Source organism: Astatotilapia calliptera, chromosome 3 (genome assembly GCF_900246225.1).
Source record: "Astatotilapia calliptera chromosome 3, fAstCal1.2, whole genome shotgun sequence".
Classification (NCBI taxonomy): Eukaryota; Metazoa; Chordata; class Actinopteri; order Cichliformes; family Cichlidae; genus Astatotilapia; species Astatotilapia calliptera.
The window spans coordinates 22,646,404-22,661,115 of NC_039304.1; the positions used below are offsets into that span (position 1 = coordinate 22,646,404).

Sequence of the window (14,712 nt, forward strand, 5' to 3'; positions counted from 1 at the left end):
ATTTCTCTTCTTCTCTCAAGCTTTGTCAAGATGCACAGAGCAGGTAAAAGGGGCAGAGGTCATGCATGCAAATGTTTAATAGAAATTAGTGCGAAAAAAAGTTTCCCAGTAACACTTTTGGTGTGATCTGAAGCCATGGAAATAAAGTGAAGGTGTACCGTCACAGAGAGAGACTGTATAATTGAGGCATTAGTTGCATTTTGGTTTGACATGTTCTTGACAGCTCAGCTAATTTTTTTTTCAGGCTATACTAGATTTTATTTTTTTTGTTAAGATGAAAAGACACCAGTAGACACCAGACCTTGTAAACTGAATTTAATATGTGATAGAACCTTTCAAAACTTATTGTAAGCAGCAATATACTGCTTGTGTTTCCTGTAGGTATTGGGGGAGAAAAGCAATGTGCAGAGAATTCATTTACTTATCATGATAGACTAAGATTATATTATATTATCCATCTCCATCTTCCTCCGGAAGTACCCGGAGGGAACCCACGCAAACACGGGGAGAACATGCAAACTCCACACAGAAAGACCCCGGCCTGATGTTGGAATTGAACTCAGGACCTTCTTGCTGTGCGGCAACAGTGCTAACCACCGTGCCACCGTGCTGCCATATTAACCTATCCCCACAAGCTGCATGTCTTTGGATATTATATTATATTATATTATATTGTATTATATTGTATTATATTATATTATATTATATTATATTATATTATATCCTACAACCTCTTTTACAGTGCTAGTCACATATTCATGGATAATGACCAAATATGAACAGTTCTGTAGGAGTAAACATGCAATTAATTAGATATTATATGAGTGTGTGTTTGTTATTCGTCACAGCTAATAGGCTAATAAGTGAACTGAATCATCAGTGCACTTTATGGGGGAGTTTTGTGGTGGTAGACAAGGAACAGTAGACTGCAGTTGTGGTATATGTGGCTACCCAGCAGACAGCAACAGTAGGAAGAAGGAGCACGAGAAAACAGAGAAATACCCCGGCATGAAGGAGCAACTGGAGTAGATGTGGAATATAAAGTCGAAAGTAGTCTCAGCAGCAATAGTAGCAACAGGAGCTATAACTTCGAAACATACAATACAAAATATATGTATGTTTATATGTGTATAGATATATATATATTATTATTATTTACTTTTATGTTAATTATATGCAACAAAATTCTAATCTCCAGGCACAGACATCTGCTGGTCTGTTATTGCAGGGGGGAGGAGGCACAGGCACAACTCGAATCTCATGTCTGTGCAAAATCCTCTTGTCAAACTGAGCTCACTTAGAGTTACTGGTGAAAATAAATAAATAAACACATGTTTTTAGAGTTAATTTTTTCATTTAAAGGATTTTGCTTTGCTTAAGATCAACCATCTAAAGGGTCATTTCCTGTGTTTAGTGTCACAGCAAACCTTAAAAAACCACCACAAAGTGAACGGCGCATCACCCACACCCACACACTGTGAGGGGGTTGGGGACACAGATGGCTATTTGATGACCATAACCATATCAAGTAAATTGCTGCATGAGCTGACATCAGTACAAAGCAAAAGAAGAAAAAATGTACAGTTTAGAGAGCTTTTTAAATTAAGTAAGAGTAAGATCATATGTGTGTGTGTGTTTTTTTTTTGTTTTTTGTTTTTTTTAACATAAACTCTCTGTGCTTTGTAGCTTTTAACATATTGTTAAGTTCAAATTTGACCGATTTTTGACCTGTTAAAATTTAGATATATTGAGGTTGTTCCAGGTCACATTTGACCCATATTAATAAAGAATTTAGATCGACCAAATCGGGGAAAATGATAGTTTAGACAATCTTAGACAGTGAGGGGATGTATGAAGAATGGAGAAGAAAAGGGTGATGCGCATAGTTCTGATACCTCCACAAAGATACGGTTGATGAGCCACCATAAAGAAATGGAAAAGAGTTGTTGAAGCTAGGCTAGGATTGCAGCAAGAGTGAAAAGGAAAATTTGCCAGATGGTAGAGGGACCTATATTGCATTGTTGATAGATGTAAAACATTCTTGACAATTATATTCTATTCAAATCTGCAAAGAAATACAGTGATACATTTTCACCATGAAGCAACTTTAAGCAAGAATAACACAACATCAAACTGCAATGATGGCATTACAGAATTAAGTATTTGTTCTTTTAAGCAGCCTACATGTGTGTAAAATACTGTTGGTGGTTACTGACTATTCTCCCACGGGCTTATTTTTATCACTGTAAGGCCTCACGATGTCTGTTTGGGCCACCTAGTAAAGAGGAAATGCAGCCTGTGGTTTCAGCCTGAAGTCTTCTGTGTAGCAGATGTCTTGTTTTCTGTTATCAGCTCACAGAAGAGAGTTAACAAGGAATGATGACAAGAGTACAGTGAGAAGACTTTGACTTTGTTCTGTTTGTGTTTGACAAATGCTCATATGATCTGCCTATATTGAAATAATAGTAATAATTTTCACCGGCACATTTAAGTATGCATGACACAGTGTGAAAACAGATAGAAAGTCAATGTCCTGCTGTCTGGGCTTCCTCTGATTATAGGGGAAGCAGACACTCCCTCTGCCGGCCACTTATAGGCCAGCTTTGGTCCAGTTCACTCTTAAAGTGTTTTATACAATGAAGCAGTATCTGATTTATTGCTTTCATTCGAATATTATCCAATTACTGCAACAGTAGTAAAAGGTGACACCAAGATTTTAACCAAGGAATTTACAAAAAGCTGGTATATATATATATATATATATATATATATATATATATATATATATATATATATATATATATATATATATATATATATATATATATATATATATATATATATATATATATGCTTTTTTGTAGTTTCTAAAATAGATTTAAAATCTATAAAGAATATATCAAAAAATGTTAGCAGTCTTGTCTAAGCTCGAGGTGGTAGCCAGGGGAGAGGAATGTTATTTTCATCTGGATCTAATGTTTTCAGTGGGAGACACATTTGGTCATTCATCCAAGTGGCGTCTTCAGTCTCAGCTGACACCAGGTTTCCCTAACATTATAAACAGTACATGTGCATAATGCCTGAAACCAGCCCACTGAATGAACAATCGGCTGTAAGGTCAGTTCCTTGATCGTTAATATGCAAATTGACATGACCATTGATCAACAATCACTGATCAAAGACCATTGATCAGTGGCTATCAGTACCATTCACCGAGAGTCGGAGAATGGCTGCAATCACAGCATTGTAAGATGGTGAGAGGAAGGTCTTTGCATCCTTGCTTGTGCTGTTGCACCTGCAACCCAGCCCTGGATAAGTGGAAGAGGCTGGATGGATGGATGGATGGATTAAGGAATAATAAATTCATCTACTTGGCTCGGTGTTAAATATTTCCCACACCTCTGATGGTAAGTGATAAAGACTTTGACTTCAGAATGTATTATTTGCATCATGGCATGTTGCCATGTGATAAGTCTATTAAGTGAAGTATTATTTTGACAGAGTATCACTGAATCCTTACAGAATGGTTATGATTGGACTGTGTGAGCACCAACATCACTGTACGGAGTTTGTTTGTACCTCTTCACTGCAGTTTGATTCATCAAGAGAAAGTATCGACCCATCTGTGACATTAAAAGGTGGCCATGAGTATAGAATGAAGGCATGTGTGTTAGAGGAGGTAAAACATATTTTCAATGTCTGTGAGAAACTGAGGGCTCATGATTGAATCTAAGTGTATAAACAAGCTTTTGCACAACAATTTTTGTTGAGAGGGGGCTGAACACATACATACAGGCAATATGGAGATATTTTTTTGTCACTGGTGTAATGCAAAGAATGGTTAGTAGGAGGCAGTGTGGTTCATAACTGAAGCTCTTCTTCAGAGTTTGTCTTCTTTTTACTACACCCTTTCTGGGCTTCCTTCCTTTTAAACTTAAGTCAGCAGCTACAAGCTACACTCAGCTGTACACTGCAAACACCATATCCTATTATGCTTCTGTGACTATTTTCAGATTATGCCCAGTGTTCTTAAAACCACTGTGCCTGTCATGTGTGCTGTGGATTCAATAGTATGTGGATAAATATACTGTAAAGGCTTGCACAGTACAGTTCATCCTCTAAGTCTGCATGTAACCGGCTATGTTTTGGCTGTATGGCTATATCTTCTGATCAGATATATTTAATTACACAGTCTAAAGGCAGCATTTTAATAACTGCATACAAAATAAATTGATTTGAGGATGGAGGCCCTAGATTAGACACTCTCAAGCTATTGACATTCAGTGGTGTGTTGCTGTTTTGACAACACAAAACGACATGCATTAATGGGAAACCTGCAGCAGCAACACAACAGACAGCAGCGACAAACACTATGACATCATCTGAGACAAAATTAGCGTGCAAACTCAGCGATGGGTGGCTATTTGTAAAGATACAAATAGGTGCTGGCAGGCCAAACAAGGTTAAACAGCACATAAGATTTCACGTTCGGATATGTACAGCAGGAGAGTTTCAGGTCCGCCATCTGCAGGTGCGGGATGACATCGAGATCCGCAACACAAAGACTGAGGTTAGCTTTGTGGCCTGCCTGATCAACACTGTGCTTAAAACTGAAAGCAGTTTATTTCTTGTATCATCTATCAGTCGTTTGGAGAATTGTATTATTTACTCTTTTTCTCCTGCTGTGTTGATACACAGAGTGAGAGGATAAGACTTGATCTTGTTTCATAACATGTTTAATAAACAGAGCACAAAACAATGGAATAAAATTAACCTTTTTATCTTTACTGATCCATTATTTAGCACATTGGTACAGCAGCACTCATCCCTCCTTTTGAACATTAAACCTCACTTTACATGTTCTTTATTAAACCGACAGTATTTCCTTCATGTTTTGGTCTCACTCAGTCTCTGCACATTAATCAAAGCTCGGCTATACACAAAAGAGAGATCCAAAGCGACTCTCAGATTTACTCCTCTCTCCTTCATGATCAGCCACCAGATAATGATGATTATAATTCTAATTTTTATTCTTATTTGTTATCCTTTCACCAACTAATCAAGATGTAAATCCAGTAAACAGTAAACACAATAAATATCGTAATGCTCTTTTAAGCAATAAATTGCAAAAAATGTTAAAATAAAATAAAAATAAATAAAATAAAACTTAAATACAAATTAATGTTTAAGTTTTAAAAAAAATATATCAGAAGGTTCAATAAATGTTCCATTTAAAATAAAAAATAATTTTGTGGGAATTAATTTCATGATTCAAACTTGAAAGAGTTAAAGACAAATCTGGAACAAAATCAGGGTTTTTAAAATGTGAGGTCATATTTTGAATGATGGAGAAATTTGCTGTTGATATCAACTCGCACACTCAACAAAAACCTCAGTAGAAGATTTGGTAACTTTAAAGCTCTTGAATGAAGCCCAGCAGATTGTTTTTGACATATGTTGATGTCTTTGAATAAACTTCTTTGAAAATTGAGAATGTTGTACAATTTCTGACAGATGTAAGACTTTGAAAACATTTTTCAAACAAAAAAAAATCTGATAAATTTCAAGAAGGAATAAAAAAAATTCTATATTGGCCCGAGTAGCCTTTAAGACTTACATGTAGAACTTACGTGTTTTGTTTTGTTTTGTTTTGTTTTGTTTTGTTTTTTTGTCACAGGCTTGTTTTTATCTACTGAAAGATTTCCAGGCGGGCCACCAAGGAAAGAGGAAATGCAGCTTGTGGTTCAAGTCAAAAGTCTTCCGTTCAGCAGATGTCATGCTTTATGTTATCAGCACACAGCAGAGCGTTAACAAGGAACGCAAGCCAAGAGCAGAGTGGAAATTTGACTTTGCTTTTTGTGCACATTTGTATATGATTTGCCGGTACTTGAATAATATTAATGATTTTTCTGAATTTATATTTAAAAAGGACAAAAACAACTGACTGTGAAATGTAAACTGAGCCTGGCTGACATGAAATGTCTCTACTTTTAAACTACTTTTAAACAGGACAATGATGCTGCAGCTCTGAAACCACAAAGACTAGTTTTTTATTTGAGTTTGGACAAAGGTCCCAAAAAAGAGATTGAGTAGTGTGATTAGGAAATAAAACTGTAAATAACATAAATAATTCAATCGAAACTAATATCTAAACTCAATCATGATTTGTTTTATTTTTAAAAAATAAAGGTATAGGTATAGTATTCTAGCAATAGTAAAAAAAAAAAAATTTCTTTATGCTTTGTTCTCATTGTTTACATTATTATTAAAAAAAATTATTAACTGAACTAATGAAATCAAAACAAGAAGTATTGCTGAATAATTTATGAACATGAAAATAGACCCTTGTTGTACATTATTGTCCTTTCAGATTCACAAGTTTTGAAACCATGATAAGATGGTGAGAATTACACTCAGTATCACCCAAATAAACTAATGTGCTAATATTTTTGTGTGGTATAACTGTAAGTTACCACATACCTACAAGCTTATCTGTACCATCTCTTCACTAGGCAAAAAAAATCAGATAACTTGCTTCAGAGTGATAACTGTTATCAGAGAGAGCTCAACTGCTGTACACATGAAACTCTAACCAACCATTCCCGCATGCAAGTAGTTTTATTAAAAACACGTTATATGAATTGTCTTCTCATTTATTAGGGTTGCATGATTATGGTCAAAATTATTTTCACAATATTGATGATTGATTGAACTGCTTTTATGTAAACATAAAACTGCTTTCACATTCATGTTGTGTCACATTCCTGTTAGTGTACAACTCTTAGCTTCAAAATACAAACACAGTTCTTAAAATGTCAGCACACTGTTTAAAATAGAAATGAAAAAACAAACAAAAACAAACATAATGCTGTAATTTGCAAATCTCATAAATCCATATGTTCAAAATAAAATGTAGAAAGCATCTTAAATGTACCATTTTTAAGAAAAAAAATATTGACCTGTTTCGAATTTCTCACAAAGCTGGGACAGAGCCATGTTTACCATTGTGATGCAAATATTTGAATCTTGGATTGTCTCTAATCAAGAAGTCATACATGTGCACCAAGTTCCTGTTTTTTAGTCATGAAAGATATATGCTGTACAATTTCACCCTGGAATAAGAACAGTTCACATAAACCATTAAAAGGACAAAATTACCATCACAATCATGCTAATGTATATAAAAGTGTGTAAACATCTGCCAATTGTAACGTTTTTTGGACTTTTTTCATGTCATTTTCAGGTTGTCTTTAGATTTTATGTCTTAATGCCAATAAGTTAAACTAGAAATTAGAAATTGAATGAATTTAAATGTTGCCTTTAGTTTGTGAAATATGAAAGTCTGCTGTTTCAGTTCAACCACACAAATTGTTATTTCCTGCGATTGGGGTGACAAACAAATTTAAAACAGGAACTCAACCACAACATGATAAGATTTACAGATCTATGCTGAGGTTAAGGGAGCTTTGCTCACTATAGTACTGCATGATAATACCTGAGCTCACAGTGAAACACAATATAAGCATGCATATTTGCATATTTCACTGAAAATACAGGCTCCAAAGTAGAAACTCAGTCTAGCAAATGTGCTATTGTTATTGTTATTCCAAATAACTGAAATATTTGATTGACACATTTCAGAAAGATGGAAAAAAGAAGAAGCATTTTGTGAACAACTAACAGCAAATCAGGTGGTATATCAATAATACGCCATACTCATGAAATGAACCCAAGGACAATGTAAATATGAGGTCAATCCAGCTCTGAAACAGAGAGAGAAAACTTCAGACTAATCTATCAGTGTTAGGGAAAAAAAGTGTCAGGTCAGACAAGAAATATGTCAGCTGGCAACACAAAAATAGAGAAATATAACAACACAAGAAACAAATGTTTATGCTTACAATAGACAGGAAATGCAAACACGTCACACAGCTGCTGTGGTCAAAGCTACAGAAGCTGTGTGAGGTTTGTATAAAAAAAGGAAGCACAGAGAGGCCACAGCCAGAAGAAGCTGAGAGCTCTGCTCTTGTCTGTATTAAATGCAGCTTCTCATCATTCTGCATTTTTTATTTATAATAAATATATTTTATATTAAGTAAACAGTCAGATTGAGATTGGCGAGGATCCAAGTGGGGCACGGCTAGATTTGAAGATGGGATACACTTTGCACTGCATAACGGGCTTATTATTGTGTAAGTACATTTCTAGCTTCGTTTGAATGGCACTAGTTAATAAAAAAAAAGCTTCTAATCTGTGAGCATTATAGTCTATAACTGGTTAAAACGGTTTAATTTTATGATCCTTAAGGAAAATGTTGCTGGTGCCTTTGCTCAGTTTAATCTGGAGCATTATGTTGGATACATGGTTGTTTTTCATTGCTTGTCTTGTTTGATTTTCTGACAGTTTGATTCTGATGTTTCAATCTTTATTTTAGTGCTCAGTACACTCTTCTACATAAATACTGATGGTGAGAAATTTATTTTTCTTTGCTTTGCATTTATAGAATATGCATGATATTGCTTTCCAGATTCACACCTCCTGTACCACTCTAAATTATTTCTTAACACATTTTTTAACAGTTTATATAACATTTTAAAATACTAAAATCTGGTGCAGTTGCCAAAATTGTCGGGAAAAAAGACTATACATGAGATGGACAGATAACAAATAATATTAAATACAAATTTTCATTATGTTAAAATGTTGGAACACTTTAAACGTCCAGAACCAATTAACTTCCCTTTTGAACAGGCTCATAAATATTACATATTTAACTTTTCTTGTGCAGTGTTGTTTCGGTATTTTCTTTAGTTGTGGGGAAATAAATAAAACACATAACACACAGATAAATAAATAAAAGCAACAAAGTTTTTATGCTTCTATTTGGATTTGTAACTGAATATTTTTATGTGAACATTTGCTGTAAGGAGAATTTTGTTATAGAAATTATTACACATTCACTCAGTGATTTGTTTGGTGCTTCTGGCACATTAGACTGAGTGTCTTCATACAAAACTACACTACAGATTCCCTCTAATTTATTCTTCGTCTATTCATAGACCACTTAAATCAATTCAGCTCAGTTAACAGTCAGTAAGGTAAAGACCCTAGAATAATAGAAAGTCTAACTAATTTGATGACACAGAAAACTGACTTTAAGATCAACATTGCTTTCTAATCCACCAATGTCAGCTTGTAGTACACCTGTTGGATAGAGCAGCAACACTGATGGTCACATGCTCTACCAATAACAGAAATAGTACCTACAGTGTTCTGAATCTCCCTGTTTTCAAACAGTGTGTGAAATACTGTTTTTGTATTTTATGTGATGTTACTGTCATTTCCATATGACAAAGGCAAAGGGAGAGTAGGCTCTGTGTAAATATGATGCAGCCCCCACAGGAATAACAGACACCATTCAGTGTCATGTTACCTTTGAGTGTTATTAAAGGATAATGTAGAGAGGACACAAAACATCTAAAAGTAATTTGTTTGCGCAGCATTTGTCTTTGAATAGATGAAGAATAAATCAGAGGGCATCTGTAGTTTTTGCATGAAGACATGTGTCACATGCAAGTAAATATTTTCTATTTGGTGCTAGAAGCTAAATGACTGAGTGAATGTGTAAAGTGTGATCTTTTCTCAGAATACTCAGAGCTGACTCTTGTTTTCTCAACATTCTTGTCCTTTTGGATGTGAGCTCAGCCTTCGACACTATCTCTCACGCCATCCTTCTAAACAGACTTTCCTCTCTTGGCATCTCTGACACACTTATTCTCACTCACTATTGATGACTCCACATTTTTCCCTTCACCTCAAGTTAAGAGCCTTGGTGTCATCCTAGACAGTTTATTATCTTATAAATCTCACATCAATAATCTCACTTGTTCTGCCCATTTCCATCTACGCAACATTAACCGATTATGTCCTTCTCTTTCCACCCAGTCTTGTCCACAGTCTCATTACCTCCCACATTGACTATTGTAATTCTCTCTTGCATGGTCTCTCCCAAAACTCCCTCCATATGCTTCAACTGGTTCAAAAGTCCACTGCCCGCATTATTATTATTATTATTATTATTATTATTATTATTATTATTATTATTATTATTATTATTATTATTATTATTATTATTATTATTATTATTATTATTATTATTATTACCAGTACCCCCTCCTACCATCACTCCTGTTCTTCACAAACTTCACTTCCCTGTGAAATTCCGGATAGTAAACAAAATTCTTCTGCTCACCTTCAAGGCCCGTCATAACCTCGCTCCTCCCTAACTTTCTAACCTGATAAGCACCACCTCTTCTGCCTGCTCACATCCAACTTGTTGTGCCTTCTTTCCATCTCAGCACCATGGAAACCAGAGCTTTCAGTTGATCTGCTCCCAGGGTGTGGGAATCTCTCTGTCTAGAAGTTGTTCTTCATTTTGTCATTGTTCTATTATGTGTTTTATTCTATTGTTAAGTGTTGTTGGGTATTTGAAAGGCACTTTTAAAAAGAAGTTATTATTATTATTTCTATAACAAAGTTCTTCCTGAAGCAAGTGAAAATCTGATATTTCTCTTTTCCTGTAACCTCAACAGCAAGTAAATGCAGAGCCACACTGACAGCACAAAGTTCAGTCATACCAGCAGGGGGCAGTGTGACACTGAACTGCTCTGTGGAGGGCTCTGCTGGCTGGAATGTTTATTGGTTCAGAAGTGATTCAGTCTCCTCTGAAATCCAGCTCATAAGAGAAGGTGAAACAAACAGAGTTATTAGTGTCTCACAAGGAGGTCTGTACCACTGCAGAGGAGGGAGAGGAGATCCAGTTTACTTCACAGAAGAGAGCAATGAAGTCACCATTACTGAAACCGGTAATTTCCAAAAGTAACAAACTGAAAGACCTGAATCTGTTTGTTCTGTTTCTAGAGTGGTCTGAGTTGAATTTTTAGTTTTCTGTTAAACTGAAATGGATCATTATGTGATCTGTGCTAACAACATTCTCTGTAAACTGTGAGTTTGTCTGATAGGAGAGACCCTGGGTTTCTGTTCCAGAAAGACAGTTAACTTACCCTAACTCTGAGTTAGGTTACCAAGTTACCATGGTAACAGGCTTCTGACAGGTTTTCTTTAACAAACTCAGAGTTTCTCCCTGACTCATCCTCTTCTGCTCCAGTTGAACCAGCTGACTAACACTGGGTTTCAGTTCCTCATTCACAAAATCAAACCTCAGAGTGGAGCCAGTTAATCTGCAGTAGTTTGTGTTTTTAAAAGCGTGAAAATCAGAATTCAATATTAATTTGCCATTTTGTGTACTTATTAAGTGCTTTTACATTAATTCAGAATCTGAACATGTTTTCACTGAAAATCATCTATATAAGTGTCTCAACCCAGATAACTGTGACACTGATCCAGGTCTGTCTGAAGGTGTTATAGGCTCTGTAATGGAACAGAAAACTGGGTCTGCATCACAATGGAAAGGGCCTTCTTTTAACACATTTGTCTGATGCAAATTTGCATTAAGACTTGGAAAGCTGCACTTTTGAGCTAAATGTGAAAGTTACTATCTGTGAACTCTGACTATTAATGGTAACTTTGTTCTTATTATTATTATTATTATTATTATTATTATTATTATTATTATTATTATTATTATTATACAAATATATAAATAAATACATGGGTCTGCATCAGATGCTATTCACAAGGCAGAAAAAATCCAACACAGGACACAAAATATCTAAAAGCAATTTGTTTGTGCAACATTTGTATTTTGTGATGTACTGATGTACTTTTTCCTGTCACCTCAACAGCAAGTAAACCCAAAGCCAAACTGACAGCACAAAGTTTAATCATACCAGTAGGGGGCAGTGTGACACTGAGCTGCTCTGTGAACCCATCATCATCATCTGGATGGAAATACTACTGGTACAGAGATGAGAAATCCTCTGAAGCCCTGACCACACAAGATGCAGTTTTTCACTCAAATGGACAAATCAGTGTCTCACAGGAAGGACTCTACAGGTGCAGAGGAGGAAGAGGAAACCCAGTTTACTACACAGAGGACAGCCAGTCAGTCAGGATTGGGAAAACTGGTCAGTTTGTATTCACCAACAATGTTAAATAGATTGATGACTGAGGATTACTATGAAGGAAAAACAAAATTATATTTCACGGTAACGGCTCTTATTGGAAATTGTTGAACACGAACAGTCATGTAAAATGTAGAGTCCATGGGAACTGACTAAAAGTGCTCTCTAGTCAAGTAAAATATATTAATTTTCACAAGAATACAAATATGAAACATAAATATCACAGATTAACAGAACATAAAAAAGGAAAACATATTGGGGGAAAAAAACACTGAGAAAAGCATTGAGAAAAAACGGAGAGTGAGCCTGACGAAATAATATTCATTACTTTCCAACAGGATCTGTCCTCACTGTGTCTCCATCATGGCTGAGTCCTGGAGCCTCAGTAACTCTGAACTGTGAGGTTGAACATCCGTCTGCAGGATGGAGCTTCTACTGGTATAAAGCTGTTCCTGATCTATCAGAGAAATCCTCCAGTTATGAGCTGCTACCTGATGGCAGTGGGACTGCACAGGACTCCTACATCATTCATGGACAGACACACACAGCAGGATATGTGTGCAGAGCTGGAAGAGGAGACCCAGAGTATCACACTGATCACAGTCAACCAAAGTTTGTCTGGTCTGCAGGTCAGTTTGATTCTGTCTAATAAGTTGTGTCATCACTGTAATCCACCAAGGTTCAGCTCATTATTTTTTTTCTAATACTAATTTGACATTTTTTGTTCCTAACATCTGTGAGCTTTGTCTCTTCACTGCATGTCGTTTCCAGATGTTCATTCAGCAGCGTCTCTCACAGTGAGTCCTGACAGAGTGCAACACTTCACCTCTGACTCTGTCTCACTGACCTGTGAGGGAAACTTCACTGAGTGGAGAGTGAGGAAGTTCTCTGAGGACGGCCGACTCTCTGACTGTAGGAGAATGACTGGATCCACATGTGACATCAACACATCAAAGTCAGATACTGCAGTGTACTGGTGTGAGTCTGGATCAGGAGAGTTCAGCAGTGCAGTCAACATCACTGTACAGAGTATGTTATTATACATTTACTTCTTGGATTTGGATGATTTAGACGTCACATGAACATTTGTCCCAGCTTTGCTGTATGTGAAGTCATTTCATGTGGGAAAAATAAAACACATACAGCAGTTTTAAATACACAAGATCAGATCTTCATGATGAACATTTGTACAATCTGTTCTTATTATTGTTTGTCAGCTTTTTCTCAAAGTGTGCATCAGCTGATGTGACTGAAACAATTGTGTGTGATTGTGTCACAGATGATGGTAATGGTCCTATCCTGGTGAGTCCTGTTCATCCTGTGACTGAGGGAGCTTCTGTTAGTCTGAGCTGCAGTTTGAGAACACAAAAAATACTTTCCAATGTGTTTTTCTATCACAATGACAAACTTATTCAAAATGATCCCCGAGGGGAGGTGAAGATCTCTGCAGTGTCAAAGTCTGATGAAGGTTTCTACAAGTGTCAGTACTCAGGAAGAGAGTCAGCACAGAGCTGGATGTCAGTTAAAGGTGAGCAGGATCAAAACATGTGATGGAGTTTTATAAACCAATGACTGAGAAGGAACGTTAGATTGTCTGATTTAAGTCTCAAAGTCACTTGGCTCTATTTTATGAATGTATTTATTTATAAGATTATAATTTATTAATTAATTTCTGTTTTTTGTTACGTAACTGTGTCAGGAGCTGACAGCTCTTCATCTCCTGTGTGGTTGATGGTTGGACTGGTTAGTGGAGTCTCTCTCATTATTATTCTCCTGCTCTTGTTGTATTGCTGCAGACAGTCCAAGTGTAAGAGCCTCTTCTTTTCACTCTGTATTAGAGAGTTTATTTAGTACACACACTTTAATTATTCACACATATACTAATACTACTGTTATCTTTATGTAATCACACAAGTTGAATACAGTGAAATTGGTGTACTCCAGTTCGAAAAGCACGCAACACCTAGATATGAAAAAGGTGTGAAATTTAAGAAGACTATCTCGTGATATGTTTATAAACATTTAACTTTTTCTTTGTCTTTTCTTTTTTTTTATTGCAGTTCCAGATGAAACCCGAGATGTCACATATTCTCTCATTAAGCTTAAAGATTTTGAAAAGAGGAGTATGCAAAGCACACATTGTGTGGGGGAAAAAATTGTATTAATTATTTTCTTTTGTGAATTAATCTGATCATCTTAACAGGGAAGCATCACAAACCAGAAGAGTGTGTTATTTACTCTGAGGTGAAGACAGGAGCTGCAGGTACAGTCACAACAGTCTCATTCAGTGTTTGTACTTGAATGTGTCATCACATCATTATTTTGCAGGTAATTATAGGTCAACATGGAGTTTAGTTATTCACTTACTGATCAGTGTTTCAGCTTTACTGAATCACAGCATCCACAGATTCTGACTCAGACCTCAATCACAAAACACACACATGCAAAGCTGAAGTGTCACAGGCAACAAATGATTTCACTTAGATTTCTTTCACTGTAGTTGCAAAAAGTTTAAATTCCATGTGTATCCAACATCTTTGTATCATATATGTGCTGAACAAATGTGTCCTGAGCTCTGACGTCTCTTTTAGAGGACAGTCTGATGTATGCTGAGGTCAAACAGGCCAAA

At 35.9% G+C, this 14,712-nt stretch overlaps 1 protein-coding gene across 1 annotated transcript; it reads left to right on the top strand.

Annotated features, from left to right (window-relative positions):
* Positions 1 to 30: 30 nt before the first annotated feature.
* On the top strand, positions 31 to 14,712 carry LOC113013673 (obscurin-like; the record flags this gene model as incomplete). The annotated part of the gene is made up of 10 exons (XM_026154765.1): positions 31 to 43; positions 10,593 to 10,865; positions 11,805 to 12,086; positions 12,422 to 12,712; positions 12,855 to 13,112; positions 13,363 to 13,611; positions 13,783 to 13,890; positions 14,144 to 14,206; positions 14,287 to 14,346; positions 14,675 to 14,712. Coding segments are annotated over exons 1-10 (1,635 nt in total), but the record flags the coding sequence as incomplete, so codon positions are not given.